Source organism: Malurus melanocephalus, unplaced genomic scaffold (assembly GCF_030028575.1).
Source record: "Malurus melanocephalus ecotype Western Australia unplaced genomic scaffold, MMel_1.1 scaffold_14, whole genome shotgun sequence".
In the NCBI taxonomy this organism is placed as follows: Eukaryota; Metazoa; Chordata; class Aves; order Passeriformes; family Maluridae; genus Malurus; species Malurus melanocephalus.
Genome location: NW_026623246.1, coordinates 4,544,094 through 4,569,458, shown reverse-complemented (window position 1 = coordinate 4,569,458; position 25,365 = coordinate 4,544,094). Strand labels below are relative to the sequence as shown.

The following is a 25,365-nucleotide window of genomic DNA, read 5'->3' as shown; positions in this document are numbered from 1 at the left end:
GAATTTCTGTAAGATTGTGAAAGAGTAGTGTTGGAAGTTCTTTCCCTCCTCACACAAGAGCTCTGCCCAGTTGKGTGGTGTAAAATCAAAAAGCCTTCATTTATCTAGCCACAATTTCTCATTTCAGTGGTAGAACTATTGAAGAGCTTCAACAGTAGAAGAGCTACTTTTTCCTTCTGCCTTCAAAGATGAAATGTCTTGAGCACCCATCACTTTGTTACTACAATCCAAGTTACAAACCTTTGAAAGTCATAGAAGCGGCAGCATATTTAACTTGTTTTACTCCTCAACCCATTTAAAAAATACATATGCTGATACTTCTGTAAAAGCTTTTCACATGATATTAGGCAGTCTGACAAAACTTTAAGATATTCTAAAAGAACAAAAATTAAAAGGCAACAAAGCCTTTCTTTAGAAATTCAAGATAAGCTAGAAAATTAACATACCAACAGCCATCATGTAATCCCAGCGGTCTATGAGGCACATATTGAAGATCAGATGGTCAGATGTTTGCCCTTGACCAATGAGTGGAATGTTTCTCTCCAAATTTTGGGTTATTGCAGAAGTCCAGCCAATGAGAAACCAGACGACTACCAGAAGAATAACAGACAGCATCCTCATCACTCTCCCACCTGTCATATATGGAATACGCTGAGCCGTTCGGGACAGGAATACCTTCAAAACCCTGAAAAAATCAGACAGTACAGAATTAAGAAGAGCACTAGTAGTGTCACAGGAATTAGACTTTCATTTTATTTCAGTATCAGATCATTAAAAAAAAAAAACAACAATCTTTTCTCTGGCAGTATATACAAGAGTGAATTTTGGAACATTATTACTTTCATATTAATCACATTTTAATGGAACTGATTGCTACCCAGAGAGTGTCACATAGCAATRATAGAAAACATTAGCTATGCTGATGTTAGAGACACACATTTACAGGCTGTGTTGTCAAGCTGTTTTGTACCTTCCATCTCCCAGTGGAAGACTTCTGCCTTTGAGAAATGAAAGGTCATTTCCATAAAACAGCAACCACGTGAGATTTCATTCTGTTTTGATGCTGCCTGTCTGTTCAGCCCCAATCCTGCTATTTCCAGAGAACAAATTAACACTTCTTGGATATTTTTTCCACTGAGTTTGATGGTGCTGAAACAATAACCTATTCATCTTAGAAATAACTGTGGAAGGCAGTTTGCTAATTAAGTGGGGTTTGATTTGTTTAGCAGCAATGACATGTTTTTTGAGCTAGGACAGAACCATCATAAGAAAGGCCCCACCACATGTCAAGCACTTATACCATGTAGCAGMTACTGAGAATGAAACACTCACTTTAAAAATAATTGCACTTACTATTAGGTTAAGTTTACTCCCACCAAGAAACTGTTCAAGGAAATAGCACCTGTGTTTTCTATCCATCACCACCTGCTAATGCAGAAGAAGGCCCTCCTGGGAGCATGAGAACAACCAAAATTTGAGGAAATCCCCTCGGGAAGAAGGAGTAGTTTGATTCTTCACGTAGCACAAAATGCCTCTCTGTGCTGCCTGCACATGGGATCACCCAGAAGGATCTTCTGGGAGCATTGCAGTGCTTCTGACTCAGCCCTGCTAAGTTACCAAGGATGAGCACTGAGGAAAGGCTGCCATGGAAGTTTTTATGTACCCAGACCTTCAGAAGCAGACAGGCTGAAGTTTAAAGGCTGTTTTAGAGACTGGGGTGAGGGGCCTTTCAAAGTGAAGAGGTAAGCTGTTTCAGTGATTTTTGTCCTCAAAATCACAGTGGCKCTGGACTCCTGAGCATAAGCGTGTCCAGTATTGATAACCATGAAGGGACAAATTATCACTGATGTTTTGGGATCTTGATTATTTTCTTTTCCTGAAGTTGAGTTTTTAAATGGCCTTGTCAGCTCTTAAGTTATTTCAGTGCACCAAACATCAAGCCACCCTCAACCTTCTCAGCAACACAAAATCACACTTCAGATCAACATTTAGGCTTATATTTATCTTAGGGAAGGCAGAAGCAACCAGTGCTGCCTCTCAAACAACTAATAGAGCAGTGTCTTTAAAGGCAGAACACAAAAGCTTTTCCAGATGCACAGAAATGAATCAGCATTTGACTACAAACACAGGCTGCACAGTGTGCATTAGGTGAAGTCAGGGAYCTGAATATGTTCAACATTATTCAGCCGTTTCCCTCCCAACAGTCACTCCACAGGGAGTCACAGTTTTTGATCTTTCCATGTTTGATAGATGTTCTGCTCCCCCTTTACAGATGYTAAGTGCCTTATGCTGGAAGCAGACTCCCAAAGACCTCAGCCAGAAGAGACAGAAAACCCCACAGAGCCAGGCAGGCCATTTGCATCCACACTGCTCAGCCATAGCACTGCTGTTCCARGGCAGCACTGGTGAGCCCTCATCTTCTAAACTCTAGAAATCAGGAAGCCAAGGCTTCCCTCCTCCCCATTGTGAATGCTGGTCAACAGTTAGCTTCTCTGAAGGGAAGAAAAATAAATTCTTTTTTTTTGGTAATGAACTGGAAAATTTCACAGCTATAGTCTGCCATTTGAGAAAAGTCTCATTGTACGTTTTTATGAATATTGAATCATTAGAGAAATCACACAAACCAGTTGAGAACTATTAGAAACTTTTTGTATTTTGGTTCTAAAGTAAATTCTTGATGATTCTACTGAAAGTCAACATGTGAGCCTTTTATGGACATACCAAGGCAGAACACATCAGATTATTTCCAGGACTCATTTATTAACTGCTGCCTGTGAGACAGCTTTCTAAGGGAGAGGTGTGGGCTGCTATTAYATTATTTACCTAAGCACAGTGACACAAGTAATATTTTGCCATGCAGCAGTCAAACACCCTCCAATTTGGATCAAATCACATCTATTTTTTTCTCCTCTTTTTCACAAAAATAAGCATCCCCTGCCACAATCATTTCTACCTCGGCTATGTAGGCTTACATGTAAGCCAACCTTTAYACTTCTATTTTCAAACATTTTTTTTCTGAAAAGCTGCAAAGAAAGTTGGGTTAGATTAGTAATGTTGCACATCTCCTTTTCAGAGGTGGTGGCATAAAAGCGCTCAAGCAGAACACAATCTCCCAAGCTGCAATTCCCTCATCCTCTTTCCACAGTGTAAATCCRGAGCCTCACTGCTCACCACCTCAACACTGGGCTTACATGCTCTGTYTGCCCTCATCTTCCATGTATTATTGAGCATGTATCAAAGCAGAAACAGGTGCCCAGGAGTTCCCCCTCAAGGGCACACCTTCTCACCAGGTTGAAGGGTCATTATCCTTCCTGAACCTCTGACTCATAGAATCAAAATTCACTGTAAAAAAGTTGAATTGCTGCAGTGTGAGACCGAACTGCCTTCAGCAAACACACAGTGTGATTACTGGTAGCCTCTRTCAGAAAACAGGGGAGTTCTTAATTCAGCTGCCTGCCCTGATTTCTGGGTAGACAGTGTTCAAGCCCCCTTTTCCACTCAGTTCAATATCTCTATATTGGGTCAAACTAGCTATTGAACAAATGAGACACAAGAAGTAGAGCTGGTGGGCTGTGTCAATTCCAGGAAATTARATATGCCCAGGGTCATTGCCAACTGGCACAGAACAGCCAGCATCCATACTATTACCCTCAGCATCACAACTCAGCAGGACAGAGAATGGAGTCCCAATGTCCAGGATTGTTCTCAGGTGCTACTTAATTTATGAATATAGATTTTGCCCCAGATTCAAGTTCCTGAGCAAATGAATGTTTAATTATGAGTATCAAGGAAGACAAAGAGGATGGACTCCTCCTGTTCTATSTACACCCAGAATTCCTGGTAGAGCCAGTCAGTGCCCTGGTAGAAGCTCAGGGGTCTCTTTGAGACATCTGATCTCCAATCCATAGCAGAAGAGGAAACTTAACCATGTTCCTCGGCATCTTCTAGCTATACTCACTCCCACCTAAAGCTAYTCAGCAAATGCAATCCACTTCTCTCTGCTGTTGTTGGATAATCAAACAATCATTTCCAGTGACATGTCTTCAGCTCCATTTACAGGTAGATAAGATAGAACTCTGCATGTRTTTTACCTGCTTTTCTGGAAGACACAGTTGCCTTCAAGCAAAGCTGACCGACAGACAGGTACAGCCAGCATCAAAACTGACATGCAACAACCTTCCTTTTACAGAGAAAACAGAGGTGATGTTCAGGCTGAATGAACTGTCTGGAGACCACTGCACACAACCCCCAACTCTGCTGGCTGTACTGGCAGGTCTGGGGATAATTAAGCTACATGGGCAGAGGACTTTATTCAAGGTGCCTGGATCCATATAAATGCAGAAGAGGAGGGCTTGGTTGCAAACCCAGAGAACCAAGGGAAGCCCAGCAGCTGGAAAGGGAAGCCATGCTGCAAGTGGATCTGAAGCAGAGGGACAAGAGCACGCTGCTTCACAGAACCAGCTGGGATCACCAGCTTGGAAACATCGAGTGAAGCACGTGGCTGCTGCTGTAGTTATATCCTGAGATGCAATGCGTGATCTTATTAAAATCATATTCAATTTTCATGCCGAACTACCCAAACTACCACTGACWGCATAAGCAGCAGGAACAACAGGTGAAGGATCCTGCTTTGACATCAGTGACCTCGMACAGTTTGTTTATTTTTTATTTCCAGCATCTGTCATTTTGTGGCTCTACTGAGTCATTCTGTCAAACTGTTCTGTTCCAGACTGCTGATTTTTATTATGATACAGAAGCTACATCAGAAAGATAATGGGTCAAGCTCTTAGGAAGTATACTGCCCTCCTACAGGGCAGGGATTATGTTTTATCTACATTTTCTGCACTAACAGGGAATATGCCACTAGTTACTCTGAGTTTGTAAACTGCTGTGACTCTACTAAAAGTGAAAAGGTACCAGTGGGAAATGTATGGCACCATATCGATACAAAAGAATGCCTACACTTCACACTTGACACACAGACACACACACATACACAAATACTGAGTGCARGTATAATTTCCACATCAGGAAAGATGACTGAATAAAGAATATCAACACTTAAGGCCCAAGACCTCARCAATCATATTTAGAAACACTCGTACCATGAGTTACTGGCTCTTGCTGGAAAGGATAAAACCCAACTGAGAGAGAGAAATTAACAGCTTTCTAAACAACTTCCCAACTGAAAGCATTCAAATTGGTCATTGTCTAATTCGCAAGTGATTTCTTAAGACCTCAGCACAGAACAAACTAGAAGAAGATGACTGAAGAGAATACTCACTGAAATGGGGATGGTYTTTTTATTTACTGATTCTGACCACAATGAACCTGAGCAAACCTGGACTGATGGGCATGCCACGTCAACAGCATGACAACAGGATGGCAAGACCTACATCATATGCATCGTGTCCTGTCCAGTGAAAATGTACAACTAGAAAAGAAGTTTTGGCAATTGTGTGGGTGTATGAATACTTCTGAGAGATTCCACTTTGTGCAGAGCCAGCAAACTTGGCCACATATCACCGACAGCCATCAAAATATCTGAATTCCTTCACACTAGGCATGCAAGAATTCACAGTGTAGATAACAGGAAATCTCCCACGTTTTTTATTTCAGAAAAGAATTTTGTAATAGCAAATACAKGTCAGGAACATTGCCATGAAAGACAACAAATGCTTTCCAAATGCACTGGATTTTGCAATAGGTAACAGAGCACAAGTGTGCCCTTGTGGCCAAGCAGGCCAGTGGTGTCCTGGGGTGCATTAGGAAAAGCTTTACCAAGAGGCTGAGGGAGGTGATCCTGACCCTCTGCTCGGCCTGGTGAGACACATTTGGAGTGCTGTGTCCAGTTCTGGGGTTCTCAATACAAGAGACACATGGAGCTCCTGCAGTGGCTCCAGATGAGGGTGACAAAGATGATGAAGGGGCTGAAGCATCTCTCTTATGAGGAAAGACCAAGGGAGCTGGGCCTGTTGAGCCTTGAGAAGGGACAGCTGTGGGAAGACTCCAAAAATGTCTGTAAATATCTGAAGGGAGGGTKTTAGAGGATTCAGGCTCTGCTCAGTGGTGCCAAGAAATAGGACAAGAGGCAACAGGCGGAAATTGGTGCATGAATATAAGGAAGAACTTCTTCACTGTCCACCTATCATASACACCACAAGCTGCCCAGGGAGGTTGTGGAATCTCCCTTGCTGGAGATATTTGAGAACCATCTGGACRCAATCCTGTGGCATGCACTCTAGGGCACTGCTSGAGCAGGGGGGTTGGACCAGTTGACCCACTGGTCCCTTCCAACCTGATCCACCCTGATTCTCTGAAGGTTGTCTGCAGATCACTGACAGCATCATGAGCTTGCTCAACAGTTACAACATAAACCATAGGTACCAATCATACTGGAAATGTGGAAAGGGAGATTGTGCTGCAKGATTGTCCTCTCTGTACTGGAAGGATATCTGACTTCAAATCCTTACCTGGAGGCCCGTGTTTAATAAATGGAAATATTAATCTGTGAGGATACCTTGATGGCACAGTAAAAATKACCAATCAGATAATCTTGTGTATTGAGTAATGAGAGAAACAGTGCTGTCCATYTTCTGTAACAAATCATATTTACTTTCAAAAATCTGATTTGAAAGTACAGTTTCCTTGACATCTTCYCTAGAGTTTTAAAGTGATTTTCTATTGTGGGAAATTAATGCAATACAAATTTATAACGTATGTCCAGGAAAACAAGCWGTGAAGATATATTTTACCTCAGTGCCTGGTAAAATCTACCACTAGTAGGCAAAGAGGCTTGTGTTATGACTTAAAGCTAAYCTACTCAGCACAGTAGTTTCCTAGATTAGATTTAATGCTAAATGTATAAAGGTTGTCCTGCAGTGCCTAAATGAAAGCTCCTCTCTTGGATCAACACTGATAGTTTCCAGGACRTTTGAGCAGACTGAGGAAGGTGACAGGGAAATCACATGCAGTTCAAGSGAAGGCTCTGGGTATTGGGAGGCAATGGGACAACAACAGGTTTCCCACTGCAATCAGAACCACTCACTCACTCCCATGTGAGCAGCACTGGACTCACATTTTCTTGCAYATTTAGTAACATGCAAAAAGTCTAMRAAWATTATTTGATTYGATGAAAATTTATTGATTTGAAGTAGCTTTTTTTTTGCCAATCTGCAGGTATGCCTGGAGTGATCAAACAACATTATTTYGTTAAATGCAGCCTAGGATTCTGACATTTTTCAGGCTATGAATAGGTTTTATTTTCTCCTTTCACCTACAAGTCTAAATTCCCACCTGAGAAAAGCTCCATTTCCTGGTGGATTATAGAACAAAAAGCTTTCTCTGCCTGCAGCCTGTTCCAAGAACTGCAGCTGGAATCTTYTGACAGACCAGCCGAGCTTTGCTTTTCCCCAGAGCCTCCTTGCTCCCCAGCTCACTGCCCTGCTGCATCTGTTCCAGTTGCCTGCCAGTTCCCACTGCAGGAGATACTGAAGCTGTGTCTGTGTGTGAGCTGCTTTTTGAAGTRCTTTTGTTTATATCACCATGCCATCCAGGTAGGTCTCATCAGAAATGGCTGCTCCTCAGCAGGATTTGCCCATCCGGAATGGGTGCTGATGGATGCGTTAAGCGCTGGGGAGCTGAGAGGTAAGAAGGCTCAACAAGGGGACTTGCCATGTCACGTAACTAGGTTTCAGTGATGCAGACCAAGTCTCCTTATTTATTAAATCCTCATCTGCTTTGTGCTAATTATCTCTTCTAATAAACCACTTACTGCACTAATACCCCCACGAATCCTGCTGAGATTAGCAGAACTGCAGAGTGCCAGCGAAATGTCTGACACTCCGCTGTCAAACTCTGACGAGGCAGAGCTGCTACAGAGCATTCCGTAAACCATTAAATAAAAAGCCCATCAAGCTGTCCCCAGACAACTCGGAGTGACATATCACAGAATGGTGAGGTTTGGAAGGGACCTTAAAGATGATTTCATTACACCCCCATGACATGGGCAGGGGCACCTTCCATTAGACCGAGTTGCTCAAAGCCCCATCCAGCCTGGCCTTGAACACTTTCAAGTCTCCTGTTTGTCAACTGCTTGGGCTTAAGGTTACATCACACAGAGCTCATGACCACAGAATCTGATGCCTAAAGCTCCCAGGTCCTTGGAAAAGGCACAAAGCCATCTCTTTCCACGTCTGCTACTGAATGGTTAACATAGCCATTTCAATATTTCCTCCAGACAGATATGCTTAAATAACTACATCCCTCACTCAGTGAAAAATGAGGCCAGCTCCTCAGACAATTTTCTCCATAAGCAAACTGATCTTGTTGAAGTTTTTCCTTCATTCAAATTTGCAGTGACTTTGTGACAAAACCTTAACTCATAGATCCTTAGGATTCCTGCTGCTTTGGTCTGAAGATTATAAATCCTTCAGCCTATACAAGCTTTGGGAAAGTTAATTATTTGCTTTTTAAAATTAATCAAGTGGTTATTATCTTTTTTACAAATCTAAAGCCACTGAGTTCTCTACCCTAATCAAAGACTTTCAGAACAGGCAGTACAACTGACCTCAAGGTCACTATCTATCAGGAAGCTTACACTGGGAAAACAGATACAAGAACTGCCTCCTGCTTTTCCTACAACAGATCAAGAACATTTTCAAGGCTTTCCTTCGAAATTTGCTTCACAGACCCCGGTGGAGCTGAATGTACAAAAGTCAACTCTCCTCCTGAACCTGGCTCACAATGTTTCATTTAACAAAGGCTGATGAGTAAAACCAGCTGGGATGAAAAATTCCCTTCCTTGTTAGTGCTGCTCTATCTACCACTGATCSTCTACCACTGAAAACATTCACAGACAATTTCAACAACCTCTTCAATTTTCAGAGACATTTTCTAGCATCATCAGTAAGGTAGCTGGGCAAAAACTCATGCCAAAGCTTGTACTTTTGTCCTTAAAATAGTCATACCATTAACAGGGAAAGTCTTGAAATGGATGAAGTCCAAATCCAAACCAAAGTAAATGTGAGAGGCTATTAATACTGATATAGAAAGATCATGGTGCTAATAACACCAAGGTYGGAGTTCGTTCCCCTCATGGGCCCTTCAGTCAAGTGTTGGACTTGGTGATCCCTGTGGGTCCCTTCCAGCTTAGAAAATTCTGTGATTCTGTGATTTTCTTTCCTTTCTTCTCCTCCTTATGTTCACTGGCAAGCACTGTATACTTCTGATCAGAGAATGATAAACCCCACTTAAAAAAGACAGTACATTTCCAGCATTTTTAATGTGGCCAGGAAACCAAAACACCTCACTGCTTTAAGCTAAAGATGGTAAATATTCTGGTCCACTTGCATGATGTSAAAAATTGCTGCTTTAATAAAGATTTAGTAAACCACTGCAGATGTATTACATGTTCAACCACTTCTAAAAATGTAYGAGATTAATTTATTCACGTACATATAAGAAGAATATAAGGCTTTTCACTGGATCAAAACACAGTGAATAAAAATTCAGTGGACTTGAGTGAATTATAATTCACTCTACTAGCAGTTATTTKTTATGAAGACCAAACTATACATCCATAGCATATTTAAAGACCACTATACTTGGTGTTTTGAGAACTGCATTAAACAGTAGTTGGCAGCTGAAGGAAAGCAGCCATAATTTCACAGCTAAATGTTTTCATGTTCACAGACACCTCATTGTTTTACCTTTTGTATCCTTCGGTAGTGGTTAATATGATAATGTAACTGTTAGTYTGTGTGTGCTACATTGCGGATTTGAACAAGATAAAAGGCTTTCACTAAAAATATCTCATCCTTTACTTATTTTTAATCCTAATTACATAGCAAATTTCTACACTAAAGAAGAATAAAATGAAATGTRTTACTATGTGATCTCCTTTGTCTTATTAGCTGTTTTAACAGCATTAAAAACTATTGAATAGCATTCTAATAATATCATGGAACTATGCTACTGAATTTTCTAAAGCAGCACCAGAGATCCTGCAGCTCATAGGGCAGATCCAGCTTTGTTTCACCAGGGCTCACAGTTCCTGGCTGACATCCCTGGGACCCCATTAATGCACAGACCGGTACAGGGGTTTGCAGGGTCTCCACAGCCCCAGCAAGGAGGAACAAATACATTGATTTACAAGATCTAACCACAGAGCTTGTGTTTGGACTTGCCATCATAGAAGCTCCATTGACCTCATGATTTTTCATGAACATTCCACTTGCAGGAGATGAAAAGCAGGACAATTGATTTCTCCTTAGGAGTCAAACTGTATTTCCCTCATAAAGTTTCTCATGGTGATGAACTTTTCTTGTGGAACTTCAAATTCCATGTGACATCTGGCATTAGTCATATTTGTCAGACGTTAAGAATACAGTTATTTCAGAAACAATGGTGTTAATACACCTCTCTGACAGAAGTGCTATTTCTCTGTTGATCTATGGACTGCTAAGCAAGCTCACACCTGGGAGACAGCAGCAGGTAACAGTAGGAGACCTGGAGCAGATGCAGGAATCTGGGAACAAAATTGCCAAGAAACAGAGAAGACTGTGGAGAGTTTGATACAACTTCAAAATTAATCTGATCAAATAAAATCAGATCAAATTAATAAGYCAGATCAAATCAAGACCACCTTGCAAGAGCACATGAATCAAGAATTAGGCACAAGCACTGCTACTTCTGGTCTGATGCATCTCATTGCCTTGGGTTTTTCCATTAAAAAAATAAGTCACCTTGACTCACCAATCAGATTTTCTGAGTTTTGTCTTTGACTTTTTGGAGGAGGATTCTGCAGGAGCAGCTGCAAACAACTCAAAGGTGTCACTGACTGTGGGTCCAGCTGCATTTTCAGAGGATGCTYAATGGAAGTATTTTGCAAAACTAACTAGTTAAAGCATACAGCCTTGAAAAAAATTCCAGTAAAAAGAAGGAGACTAGGAAAAGAATTGTATCTGTAAAGCAGTGACCAAAGCACCACACACAAAATCTTTCRGCACCAAAGTATCACCTTGCAGATTTACTTGCAAGCACTTATTTCCTTTTCTGCTGTGAAATGACCTTCCTACACACTACTTTAAAATGGCAATTCATTATTAAAGATGCAGGAAGCAAACATCAGCAACTGAAGAGACAGGAGCCTCTCCTGTCTTTATACACTGCAACAAGCCACCATCTTTTGGAGTGTTCTTTTCCTTTCCCTTTCCTTCTGTCAGAGTGCTTCAGTGTGAATCACTGAAATTACTGTGAACTGGCTAAATTGCTTCCATTTTGAATGACCAGAAGCATGTGAATCTTTACATATCCAAATGAAGCCATATAAATGTTCACTTTTTTAACACATCATGCTCCTAACCTTATCCCTTCATTGATAATCATAAACACGCATTTCTTTTCAAGCACAGAGGAGGAGGATAAACTGAAGGGTCCAGTCTTTGATATGCTGTGCTCTCACTTAGGTACTCTCATTGCCATAGCAGACAATCAAACAGTTCAGATGTTGCTGAAAAACTTGTCTTGACTATTTTACTTCCTTTAGATGTGAGAAAGAGCAATAATCACACCCACTGGACAYAATCCTTCTCTCAGATCCACAACACAGACTGCTGTACTTAGCAGAGCTCAGAAGAGGTGCTGGGTTGCCAACACCCTCATTACACAATGCCAAGTTGACAGAAGTTAATGAAACATGTACACAAAGACATGTAACTATTATTTTGTTATAATATTTGTTGCTAGTTGCTAGTGTGCCCATTTTAATAAAACAAATGTTTACCAATTTATAATGTGATTGACAGGCAGCAGTGTTTTGTATCAACTCTACTGCAAAAGAAGCCCTTTATCAGCATTGTGTTCTCCTTCCACTTGTGGAATAAATATTAAYTTTATCTTGTGGTTGTGCTTGCAGGCATCATGGCTAAGGCCTTCATGTGTATTTGAAAGGAAAGTTTATTCTTCAGCTTGCCTGCAAAAGATAAGATTCAAACCCCTTTTATAACAGATAAAATCAGGAACATCTCCACCTGTCACAAGATGCAGCAGTGTCAACACCAATAGAAACTGAGACCATAAACAATGTTAACTTAGTTGAATAAAATTTCCATGTTAYAAAATACTGTTATTATTAAAATATTCCTCTGTGAATGTGCACCTGGAATAGCTTACACTGAAAGGAGCAAAAATGCTGGCAAGGGTATTAAAGCTCATCAGGCATCTGGGGAGTTATTACGTGTCTGGTTGATTAATTCACAGAATAGCCAAGGCTGGAAGAGAGGAATTGAGAAATTCTCTAATACAGCCCTGATGGAAGCTGGATCAATGACAGCAGGTCACTGAGGACTTTGTACAGTTGGGGTTTGAGGTGTTAGACTATGTCAAGCATCTCCTACAGAGGGGAAAGTGAGAGGCCAGCTGCTGGCATGGAGGAGCAGTGACCCTCTGTAGAGCAGAAAGTCTAACATGCAAGCTAAATAACAAAGGCTTCCACAGAAGCTTCGTGACTTTCACTGCAAATTCCAGGCTCTCAGGAGATACTTAACTTGTAGGAACAACATCACAAAATAGAAATATGCCTCTAATCTACCAATACAGATATGGCTATTAGAGGTTGCAGTACTCCCCCACCCCAAACCTCCCCTTGCTCTAATTGTCATCTTATTTTACATTCTCCACTCTCAAAAGCAACAACAAGGGTTCCAAGCCTTCATTACTTCAAACTCCCATCTTTTCTTCTGAACACAGATGATGCTGAGGACAGACATGAGTTCATACCAAGCTGAGAGTCACATCAATTTCTGACAAATTGCTCAACTTGTTTCCTTCACTAAGAACTCGGGGAAAAAAAATCGACAGTAAAGGTAAGCAGACCAAAATAGAACTTTTTTAGGCACTTTAGCACGTCAGCCACCTCTCCTGATGGAGSAACAAGTGCCTGTGCAAGAAAATGAACATCAGTATGTGCAAAACAGTTTCTCAGCTAAAGCAGAAAACAAATTCTGGCCAGAACAAAGCCAAATACCAGTAACTAAAATCACAGCAACCAAAAAGCCAGTTGTATAAAACTGACGCCTGATAAAATGCATCCCAATGGACTCCTGTGCTCGAATCAGCCTCATGCAAGCAGCACAGTACACAGCAGTACGAAAGAGCCCTGTGTTTTGGTATATAAAATAAARCATAAAGTTACAAGAAATTTAAAGAATAGTAGCCCAAAATCATTGTGTAGTGTCAGCTGYATCCGAGTAAAATTAATTTTTTTATAAGCTTCCATGATCTACGGCCAGGTAAATGTTCAATCAACTGTGTTTACTCTCATTATGTGTAAGCATGAATGGCAATCAGAAAAAGCTGTTAATTAGGTCAATCATGAGCACTTCTGAGGAAGTCACATTTTCTTGGAAACTCGTTTCTGAATGTCTATTTCAATTTAAATTTTGTRAAAATAATTAAAGTTGCATGTCTCGACAATTACTTGCTGTGCAAGGACAGTCCCATGCAGCAGCAGATTCCAGGGACTGGCTGGAAAGCAGCTTTGCAAAGATGACTTGGGGATACTGGTGGGACATCAAACTGAGCAGAAGCCAACAAAGAAAGCCAACAGCCTTCTAGACCACAGCAGGCAGAGCATGTTCAGCAAGCTGAGGGGGGTGATCCTGTCCTCTACTCACCATTGGTGAGACCAGAGCTGGAGTGCTGTGTCCAGCTSCAGGCTCCCCAGTACAWGACAGACATGGACATTGTGGAGATTGTGAAGGGCCATGAAGATGACTGAAGGATTTGACTGCCCTATAAAGAGAGAGGCTCAGAGGGTTGGGACTGCTCAGCCAGGACAAGAGAAGGCTCAGGAGAAACTTATCAATGTTTATAGATATCTGATGGCAGGGAATAAAGATGATTGAGCCAGACTCTTCTGAGTGGTGCCCAAAGTCTAGATAAGAGGCAATCGGCGCAAACTGAAATCCTGGAAAATCCATTTAAATGTAGGGAAAAACCTTGGAGAAATTCAGAACCTGATTGTACATGTCTTGGAGCATTCTGATCTGGCTGAGCCTGCTSTGAGCAGGCGAGTTGGACTCTATGATCTCCACAAGTCCTTCCCAAACTCACCTTTTCTGCCACTCTGTAATCTTTGTGAAATCAGTACACTTATGTATAGATGGAAGAAACTACATTTTCTTAGTATGCCTTCTGTTACAATACTTTTTAATCAGACTTTAAATCTTAAGATTTAATAAGCTTTAGAACTGCATTAGCATTAAAAGCATAATTAGCAGTACAAGCTCTTTTGTATAATTTGTTCTATGAGCTTCTTGTGAGGTTTGACTGAGTATTCTACAAAGCATCACAAATGATGCTCTCAGGGGTCCGCTAAACTACACATTTTCACTTTTATTTTTCAAATTTATTACTAGACAGTACTGTCACCCATTCTAATGAAGAGGGCAATGCAATTACTCATACTCSTCTGCATGGTGAAATACATCACTGCAACATACAACTTCAATAAATAAATGAAACATTCTCTTTATTTGTCATTCTGCAATAAAACACTCAAGTTAAAAAAGTCAACTGCAAGAAATACTGTATCTCATCCTCTGTGTTTCCTCTCACACACAGAGGAAGAAATAGCAGCATCTGACAAGCTGAATTCCACAAACTGTTGTTTTCTGTTTTCACTATAATGAAAGAAATGATAATGTAAATTGCAGTCAAAGGTTTAGTTGTCAAGAAAAGCAAGAATAATGCTTCCATTTAATGAGACACAGGAGAACTAATCTAAATGYCACAATTTTCAGGACAAAAGAGGAACAGTTGATTGCTATGAGATAGATAAAACGCTCCAGTATTCTCACTAAAATCAAATGTAGAAGATGTAAAAAATACAGACACAGGCAATCTACCCACAGAGAGCAGTGAGACCCTATTGCAAACAATGTGGACTGAACAGAATGGGAGCAAAATGTTATAAGCTTGAAGCTCCATACAATCTGCAAAGATAAACTAAGGACAAAGAGTCCCATCTTCACTCTGTGGTCACATACACATTAGAAGTGTTGATAGCCATGATGTTTTTTAGAAAGCAGTTGYTTAAAAAGAAATACGGCAATAGTGCTAAGAAATGCAGTGGCAATGAACTTGCTTCACAATCAAATAACCCGAAGAAGTAAACGGGAAAAAGGGAGGAATTAATAAGATTCCTTCTTAATTAATAGTCAGACATTGACTCAAATTCAGACTTGGCAATAACCATGCAACATGGGCTAATCACACAAGAAACAGATTTGGACTCTTGAATATAACAAACAGCTTAAATGTGGTGTTTCATATAGCACAAAGATGAAAATAAATGAGCCCAGTCTAACTGAGCATGGAGACAAAAAGGAACAGAACACACTCTTTGTTTTCACTGAAAACAGCCTTGGTACATGATTTGGTTCCTGTACTCTATCTGATAAGTCTTGCAAATGACGTTGATGACTCTGAYTTTTCATGCTAATGATGCATGATGRCAGACCTGAGGCTGTGCAGGGCAGGGCRTGCTGCCAGCTCCTCACACATCCCAGCCTGCTAGGGCTGCATCCAGGCTGAGAGCCCAGCAAACAGCTCAGCTTCAATGCCCATTGCATTCTGAGGAGACAGCTACAAAACCTGTCTCATTACTTCTGCTTTCCAATATCTTTCAGGGTACTCAATTTTACTGTTCTTGACAGTCTTGTGTTTAGTCCAGARATTGAGGAAATTGAGAAATTCCACCCAGGAAACCATTTTGGGATTTGGGATAAATAGTTGTTTGGGTTTGCAGAATGATCTGTGTCAATGGCTTTACTACAGTCACTACACTTAGAGTAAAAAGGTGCATAAAACAWCTACAAAGTTCATTGACTTGATTTATAAATTCTACTTCTTTTTCTTACAAAAATAACCTCACAGGTGAAATCTCAAGGTCTTTGGGTTGGGTTGTTTTTTTTTGTTTGTTTGTTTGTTTGTTTTCAGAAGGTCTGTGCACTCTGGCTGGACTGCAAATGTCATAGACACAGGATTTTCTGGCCTCTCAGTACTGTACAAGAAGGTGCTGGTCAGCTGAGGGGAACTGCACCTTCAGGAAGGTGTGGCAGAGAGCCACTGTAGCTGGTGGCAGTGCCCCTCCTGTCACGTCACACTGGACTGTGCTCGCTGGGTAAAGCAGACTTTGGCTCTGCATGATTTCYAAACACTACAGGTGGAAAACAAACAAAACACAGACAACTCTGAGCTCTCTGTGGTCAATCTACCTTTCTCAGCTCAAGCAGCAGGTTCGGTGTTTCACGGTGCCTGGAGCCAAACCCAGGCAAGCTGTGCATGTGCAAGCAGGAGCACTGAGGCGTGGGCAACAGGCAGAGCCGGCGGCAGAACTGCTGCACTGAAATCTGAAAGTGATATTTCAAACAGACACCCCAAAGAAGGTGGGAACAAGAGAGTTTGTAACATACCTATGACAAAGAATTGGTCTTGTCATTTGAGGTGGAGAAGCTGAGTCACAGACCTGGTTGACATCCAATTAAAAAAAAACAAACTCTGAATGGAACTACTGGGATCCCAGARGTAGCTCTTTAAAACGCACTAGAATTGGTCTAACAATTAAATTACCTAAACAGAAYTTGGAATCAGAAGACCTGTGGGACAAAAAGGCATGTGAAAAAATCTACAATAAACACTGCACTGCACCAGGTGCTAGACCAGACATCTATCTTCTTCAAACACTAATCATAGTGTTAGAAGAAAAAAAATGCCTTACCTAGAACAATGTCTGTGTTTGAAGGAAGGCTGAAGAGTGACMCAAGCCTGCCTTACACCCTGCACAGGAGTAAAACAGCAATGCTGCTGGCTCCACAGGAGTGATGAATGAACACTRCTGCAGTGTTCCACTGCTTTTAGGTATTCACATGACGTAGTATCTTGTGGAAAAAAAAAATCAAGTGATAGCATTTTTTTGGTAGTCCTGCCCCATGTTTCTATGCATGGCACATACTTACGTTGTCCTTTGGGAGAGACAGTTTATCTTGGGCATACCTGAATTTTCAGCCAGAAACACAAAAGCGATTTGCTAGCACAAAAACCATGCAGGAGGAACTCTACAATAGTTCTAATAATTATCCAAGACATGGAGAATCTTGATGAGACCTGAGCATTCTGAGCAAAGATAAACAAATACCAGAATGCCACATGAGAGAAATAGCAAGCACAGAAACAAAGTTCAAAGACAAGTATAAACAGACAGTGGGCATCACCATCACATTTACCACTCAAATTAAAGAGTATGAAAACAAACAGAATGGTCAACAAGGATTTTGTGCCTTGCTCACATCCGTGGTTCTGATGGTGCAGCTGTGCAGCAGAGGTGAGTGCAAATCCCAATAAAGAATGTGAAAAACAGTACGAGTTTGTTCACTGTGCTTCCAGACTGAGACAACATCTTAGGAAGCAAACAAGCTGAATTGAGCACCAGCCAATATTCCTGAGGATACACACTGACAAAGTTTGCTTACAAGATACTGAGCCACAGACAATACTGAACATTACACAGCATATATTCTTGCAAACCCTACAATTTCATACATTCATGCAGTAACAGTCAATGTCTCTTTTTCCTGGGTACAACAGTGTCACACTATGTATCAACCAAAACAAATAGCATTTGCTCCTCACAGGCCAAAGGCAGCTGACACTCACCAGAAGCCACCAATTGCTACTTTAAAACAAGTTTGACAAACACCCACTACAAGGATCCCAGAGCAACACAGGCCATTTTCTCAACTAGSAAAAGTATGATTTGCAAATCGAATAGAAACTTAGAACTGAGATTTGGTCATTGCAGCCACATTCTCCAAAGCACTTGAAGAAGTGCAGAGGAGCAAAGTCCAGAGCTGGATTATGTTAATCCGATTTAGAAGAAAAAAAAAAAAAAAAAGCCTGTTCAGTCTAAGATAGAAGGCAGACTTACTGCTGAGGCAAGATCCTGCATAAAGCAATTAAGGCTTTACTAAGGGATGGCTGGGACAGTGTAATTYCAGCTCTTTYATCAGTTTCAAGGCTCTCAGCACTRTATGGAGTTTTGTTCAAAGCCAGCAAGTGAGTGATTACTAAGGTGGTAGAGAAATATCTCAGGAATATATGATGGTCATTTCAGACTGAAGGAAACCATAGGACAGCTAGAAAATACATGGTTTAAGAAAAAATAATTTTTAATATTGAGCTTACTACATAACTTCACAAAACAGTAGCATGCAACAGGTTCTGAAAGCTTGTCACACGTAAAAACTAGAAAAGCAAGTCAAGGAAAAGAATAGAAGATCTGCAAAAATGTGCTCACAGATTCAATTGCAACATCTGGCACTAAACAGTTCATAGATTTTTAGCCTTATTTCAGTAAGACAATGGTACCAAACATGYTAATACATATCARCTTTCTTGTTTCCAGCCAGGTAGRGAGGCCCTGCAGAGAGACCTCCACAAATTAGAGGGCTGAGCAATCACCRGCCGTATGACATTTAAGAAAGACAACTGCCAAATTCTACATTCAGGATGGAGCAACCCTGGATGTACCAACARACTGGGGAACACGATGCTGGAGAACAGTGCTGTGCAAAGGGATCTGGGGGTCCTGGTCCAYRGCAAGYTGAACATGAGCCAGCAGTGCCCTGGTAGCCAGGAGGGCCAACCCTGTCCTGGGGGGCATCAGGGACAGCATCRCCAGCCRGGCAAGGGMRGGGATTGTSCYRCTCTGCTCTGGGCTGGGGTGGCCTCACCTCAAGTGCTGGGGGCAGTTTTGGGCACCACAATAYATAAAAGAYATTAAAGTATTAGAGAGTGTCCAAAGGAGGGCAACAAGGATGTTGAAGGGCCTTGATAGAAAGGTGTATGACAAGCAGCTGAAGTAACTTGGGCTGCTCAACCTGGAGAAGAAGACACTTAGAGGAAAACCTCATTACAGTTACAGCTTTCCTGTGAGGGRAAGAGGAGGGACAGACATTGATCTCTGCTCTGTGGTGACCAGAGACAGGACCAAAGGGAATGGCCTGAGTTTGTTTCAGGGCAGGTTTACATTGGGTATCAGGAAAAGGTTCTTCACCCAGAGGGTGGTTGGGCACTGGAACAGATTCCCCAGGGCAGTAGTCACAGCACCGAGCCTGGCAGAGTTCAAGAAGTGCTTGGACAACAACCATGGTGGCATTCCTGGTGCTGTCCTCCGGGGCGCAGGAGTCAGACTTTGATGATCCTTGTGGGTCCCTTCCAACTCAAGATATTCTATGACTGTAGTAAAGAATACTCTTCATTACTTTATGAAACAAAATTTAGTATTTTGSCAAGCTTTGTTATCCACAAATTTTATGAGTAATCATTTTGTGCTTGGTTGTTCATTGCAATGAAAAATGCTAAATAGTATCAGGCTTACTCCTTATCCTTCAGGTAGCCCACCAGAAACCTCCTCTCCAGTCATGATTCTTGACATCTGAGAGGCCTTGTGATACCTGTGGATCATTACAATGTACCTTCCAACCCACGGCTGATTTTTTAATAATCATGATAATGACATAATTGAATATTAAAACACCAGATACTTTCTTTATCTTCTCTTTAAACTTCCCTAGCCAAACTCAGTCTGCTATGATAAAGCAGAATGTTTTGCTACGTTAAGGTGATTAAAAAACCAGCACATGGAACCGTACAGCTGTATCAACAACATTTTTCTATAAATTAAATATGAATAGAAATATGGATGAGAATATTTTCAGGATCCCTGTGCTCTAATAATCTTAAATACATTACATGCTGCCGATTTTTTCGCTTTAAAATAATGTTTATTAGCCCCACTTCTACATGGTGCTCCAAGATTAATTCTGCACTGTGCTTTTTAACAGCTGCGCTACATTTTACTAGTTTATATATAAGAAAATAGATATTTTATTCATAAATATGAAACTGAAGCAATATACTGTCTAGTTAAGGCTAGTTATTGCTTGAGAATGGCAGGGATACAAAAAAGCTAAATAGGATTTTAATAATGCAGATTATATTGAGAAAAAAAGCYACAACACAACAGAATGTGACTCATTTAATCAAAAAGAACTGCAAAACCARGAATTTCAACTTGAATCTGCATCAYGGARGATTGCAATATGAAATTTACTGTCTGAAGCCCTGTTTTGTTGCATACCATAAAAAGAAGTAAACAAAGTAGCAAAAGTTTGCAGCAGACAAGAGACAYGAATTGTACTCATGAAATGAATTAATTAGGTTAAGACATGTTAACAAGAAAACAGACATTTCCATGACCGGTCTAATTTCCAYGACCGTGAAACTTCATTCCTTATGAACTTCTGTATGTGCAGAAATTTTTTCAGCAAGTTGAGCYGCTTCCATTCCTAACCCACCTCCCAGCCTTTCACTCTGTCCCCAGCCTTAAAACCCTCATTTCTCTGCTGTTTTCTCCAGCAGCCAGGCCCAAGGCACGATGTGTGACCACCCAGGGCACACCAGGCAGAGAAGAACCTGCTGGTGCTGCAGGTTTCAGCCTCTGCTCTGTGGGAACATGCAYAAGGTCTGCTTTCTACCCCAAAACTGTTTTTCACAAAGCTTTGTAGGACTCAGTGCATACAGCCTCAGGTGCTAAATTATGCCACTTCTAGAGAGGAGATAGGCAAATCATCGGAATAATGATAGAAAGGTTCTACAATGTAAAAATCTCAACAACTCAACCAACTATTCCTTTTCCTGCCTTGCCAACAGACTGAAATACCTAATCAGTCAGGTCAAAGCAGTAAAAACCCAAACAATTCAGTAAGGCAGTATTACACTAGCACTCTGGACACTGTATTTCTGCAACAGTCACATCTACCTTGAAAACAGATTTTCTTCCTTTCATTTCATGTGAGATGACAACCACTACAGAAATCACTACAGACCATATCCAGTGGCAAAATCCAACAGCGAATGCATCTGTCTGAAACTCTTGCACTCTTACCGTCCACAAGAAAAAAGAATAATTCAATAGGAATTAAATCCTCCCCATTTTTGAGGGCCTGACATTTTAAACAGGCTGGTTCACCACTACAGCTGATGCTCATCTCACTTCGTTTGCCAATTTAAGCTGAGKTACCCAGTAACCACTTCTCCAAGATGAGACTTCTCTCGGCAGTGTTTCATCACTGTGCTCCATTTTACTGAACCCCTGGGTAGTGGCGTATTGGCACCATGGAACTGTCACCTATTGACGCTACGACCTATGAAATACTGGCCTAGGCATAATCCAGCTCTACAGGTTCCAACTGCCAAGGCACGTTCTGCACCTTTGTGCACCACATTCCCACCAGACACTTTTACACAAGATCATCCGAATACTCTTTCCTGGCCCTAGGAGGCCTAGGGGAGGTCATATATGCCATGTGTTATGGTTAGGAATGCTATTCCCCAGCTTAGCGTACTAACATCCCAGATCACACAACGCTTGCTCACTTCCCCCTGCTCTCCCCCTGTGGCAGGATGAAGAGAAGAATTTGAAGCACAAAAAGGTAAAGATCACAGGATGAGATAAGAAAAATCCACCAGAAACAGCAAGGAAATAAGAAAACAAACAGTAACAACGATACCAATAAGGAGTGTGTAAGTTAGGGGAACAATTCCCACAGACTGCTCCCCATCTACCACCCAACCGCACGCCCTGGCAAAACCTCCACCCTGGGTCTCCCCTGCATGGGTTCTCTGCTAGCGTAAGTCTCCTCTTTGGTAAAATTCTGAAGCAAAAATGAGAGAATCACAGAACCATTGAATTGTTTAGGGGGAAAAAGACCCTTAAAATCATCAAGTCCCACCATAAACCTAACACTGCCAAATGAGCTACTAAACCATGCTCCCCACTAAAACATGCCTCAAACACCTGCATACCACCCACACTGCTTTKCTCCTCCTTTCTTTATCACCTCCAAAATCTGTAGGAAGGTCCACTACTTGCTCCAACTGTACCAGATGGCAAATCCCAGCAATGTAATCTTAGCACAGCATTTAGATGAAATGCAGAATTGCATCATAGTGTTAACATCTTRTTCTCCCACTAACACACCCATCTCACCATCACTGCTTACAAAAAATCACAGATGATGTCACTGTCATGCTTCCCATACCTGACACATTACCTTTTCCACACCTTYTCATTCTCCTCACTTTCCCTCTCCTCTGTTTCTCTTACTAATATAGGAAATGGAGATTCCCACTAAATAGAGACCCAATTATTTGGTTTTCTTTTCCTAAAATATCTGAAAGCTATTCTATATACATACACACATATGCATACATTTGTCTGTATGTATGTAGCTYTCATTCTTATGCTTTAGTGCTCCAGAACTAAGGATTCTTCATTAATACTGACACCAAGGTGACAGAAGTTCACACGCCATTAAAAATAATGAGATTATCTGTTCATAAAATACAAAACTTGAAAAAGGACATAGTCTTCAGTCACAGAAATATACTGAAAGGTGCAACATCAGCAGCTCCTTTAAACCCAAAAGGTTAAATTGGAAGCTTCATTATTTCTTGAGAGAATTATTTTGAAAAATGTATTGTTAAGCAAAGTATTGTATTTTATGTTCATAGCTCTCCAGCTAGGTTTCTTAAATTAAGCTCATTTCCATGCCCCCATCCTTCCACCCCCATAAACATCAGCTCGTTATTTTAAAAATGCACAGAGAATAAGAAAGAGGCAATTAAGGATGAGGCACTGTAGAAATTGACTGTGACAGGTGTTCAAAGAATGAATCAGTACATGACTTCCCTGTTCTTTTACTCTTTCTTAAGCATCTGCTCTTGCCTTCTTTTCTCATTTCCCCTTGATGCTTGACCCCAACAAAACCTCTGCGATCTCCTTAGGAAGCGAGGAGCTACAAGAAAATGAAAAAAGCTACAAAGAAAACAAGTRACTCTGACCTGGCTTTGTTTAACCTTCACGCTCCAATGCTACTCAAAGCACCTCATTTGTTGAGAACTACAGCAGTAAACTTTCTCATTATCATTAATAGCTACCTTTACACAATATCSGTTTTCCCATTTAACTCAGAAAAATCACAAGTTCCTTGCTGGCAATTGGTTCTTCCCCCAGGCAGGACACAGGCTAGCTGCAGGAGGGAAGSAGTGCTTGTTATGAGTATTTGTGGTGTCTGCAGTAAGCCATTCCTCAACCCTGTAAGAACAGTGGATTGGATTAGATTTGCCAAAATTTTCTACCAGATTTCTATTAGCATCACATTTTTCCTAACAGCGTAATTGCTGTGAGTGTATGTAATAAAACATCAATAAAAGTTGACTCAATCTTCTGCAAACACACTCTGGGACGGAGATATTCAGTACCAAAAAAGACCACAATATCACACATAAAGGAAAAGAATGGTCAGGATATCTGGGTGGAAAACAAAAGATGGATTCCTAGAGCAAGTAATTCTAGATTAACATACTAAATAGGTTTTTCCCCTCTTTGCATTACTTAAAGAAATACAGAATTATTCAGGTTGGAATTACCTCAGAAGGCCATCGAATGCTCACAGCAGGCTTAACACTGAATCCAGACCAGGTTGCTCAGGGCTTTATCCAGCTGGGTCTTGAAAACCTCCAAGCATGTAAATTCTTAACTTCATGAGCAACCAGCTCCACTGCTTAATCACCCTGACACTGAAAATTCTTTACTTGTATAACACTGACCCTGATATTAATTCATATTGTACAAAKTTGAAATCTCCTATTTCAATTTGTCATTGTCTTTTGTTCTCCCAATATACACTGCTGTAAAGAACATGGCTCCACCTCCCTGCAGGTGTTGGATAGCTCATGTTAGGTCCTTAAAATGCCACATTTTCTTCATGCTGAACAAGCCCTGTTARCTCAGCCTCTCCTTGCAGGACAAGTGCTCCAAGCCCTGACCATTTTGATGGCCTTTCACTGAACTCACCTAAGTTCACTGATGTCTGGACACATCATTGCAGATATGGTCTGAGTAAAGGAGAATAATCACTTCCCTCAGCCTTCAGGCTACTGTCCCTTTGATACAGTCCAGTCTGCTGCTGTCCTTCACTGCTCTGTGATGATCAAGGATGAGGATGTAGTGCATTGTTGCTTTCTTACTCAATTTTGTCCTGCTTGCTGACCCTGTCAGCACAGGTGACAAGGAACATCAAACAGCTGAATGAGCAAAGCCGAAGTGCAAGACTTTCTGCCCAATTTTTCAGCCTGTCCTCACTTCATATGAATGGAAGATCAACTGCCCAGTCAGGATCGCTTGCTTCCTCACATCATGTAAAATCATATAAACAACCTGTTTATAGGGCTGTGACAACATGAGCCACACACAGTCTCAGGCTGTTTAGCTACAGATAACAAAGCTGTAGGTAACAAAGCATCCAAGCAAAGTCACCAGCTCCCTCTCTTCTMTAGTGCTCTAGTTGATTTACTTTTTGCATCAGAAATTGTTCATTCCAGAAAATACCATGAGGTTGGGGGATTTTCTTGATCAATTTCAATGCAAAGATGTGGCCAGACACAGAATTTTACAGAGTTTACTAGCCTAAGTGTACACTTGTAACCAGGGACACAAATAAGAGGGAGCTGCAAGAAGGAGCTCTGTTTCAGTGGGAGAACAGGGGTTTCCACCTAAAATGTGACAAGTCAATAATGCATCATGAAACACAAGGTATTTTTAGTTCTCATTCAGTTTATGAGCATAATATCAAACCTCCTCTATCTATGCCAGGACAGTAATGAAACTAATATAAAAAGATGAGTGAGCATCCTTTATCAAGTATGTCCAAGTATCAATATACTGCTTATTTCTTTGCTTGAATAAAAATACTGAATGTATTGGKAATTTTTTCAATAAAGTTTAAAGAGGAGAAAGTGTTAGGATTTCATCCAGCATACACAGAAAAGGCATCAGTTTTTGAGGGGACTGTAGAAGCAGAAGCTGAAGCTGTGTCTCTGAATCTTAAATCTCTGAGTCACMTGTGAATGCATTGCCAACCCCATGGAACCCAGAGTTTGCCTCACGTTTCAGCTGGCAGATACTGATGATTGTGAGTGTGTGGCCTGTCTGYTGTGATTACATGAGGAAAACAGCCCTTGATTGAAGAGCCATAAGAAAACCATAGGCTACTATTTTACCCACCATTGCTGTGTCTCAACACCTTCAAAACATGCCTCTATGAAAACTTCACTGGGAAACTTCTGAACACTCTGAACACTTCAGTATTTTTATATTCAAGGAAAATATATTTACCTCCTGTGAAAAGGAGTTATTGCACAATTTTACAGTTGATGTGTACATGATTTTTCATTCAA

The 25,365-nt window shown here is 41.0% G+C and overlaps 1 protein-coding gene across 1 annotated transcript in view; it reads right to left on the bottom strand.

The window, feature by feature from the left end:
• Positions 1–25,365, bottom strand: part of GPR158 (G protein-coupled receptor 158) — a 179,281-nt gene that overhangs the window by 23,655 nt on the left and 130,261 nt on the right. The window contains exon 7 of the mRNA XM_057384046.1: positions 447–685. Coding sequence (XP_057240029.1) covers positions 447–685 — 239 coding nt within the window. The remainder of the gene's footprint in view (positions 1–446; positions 686–25,365) is intronic.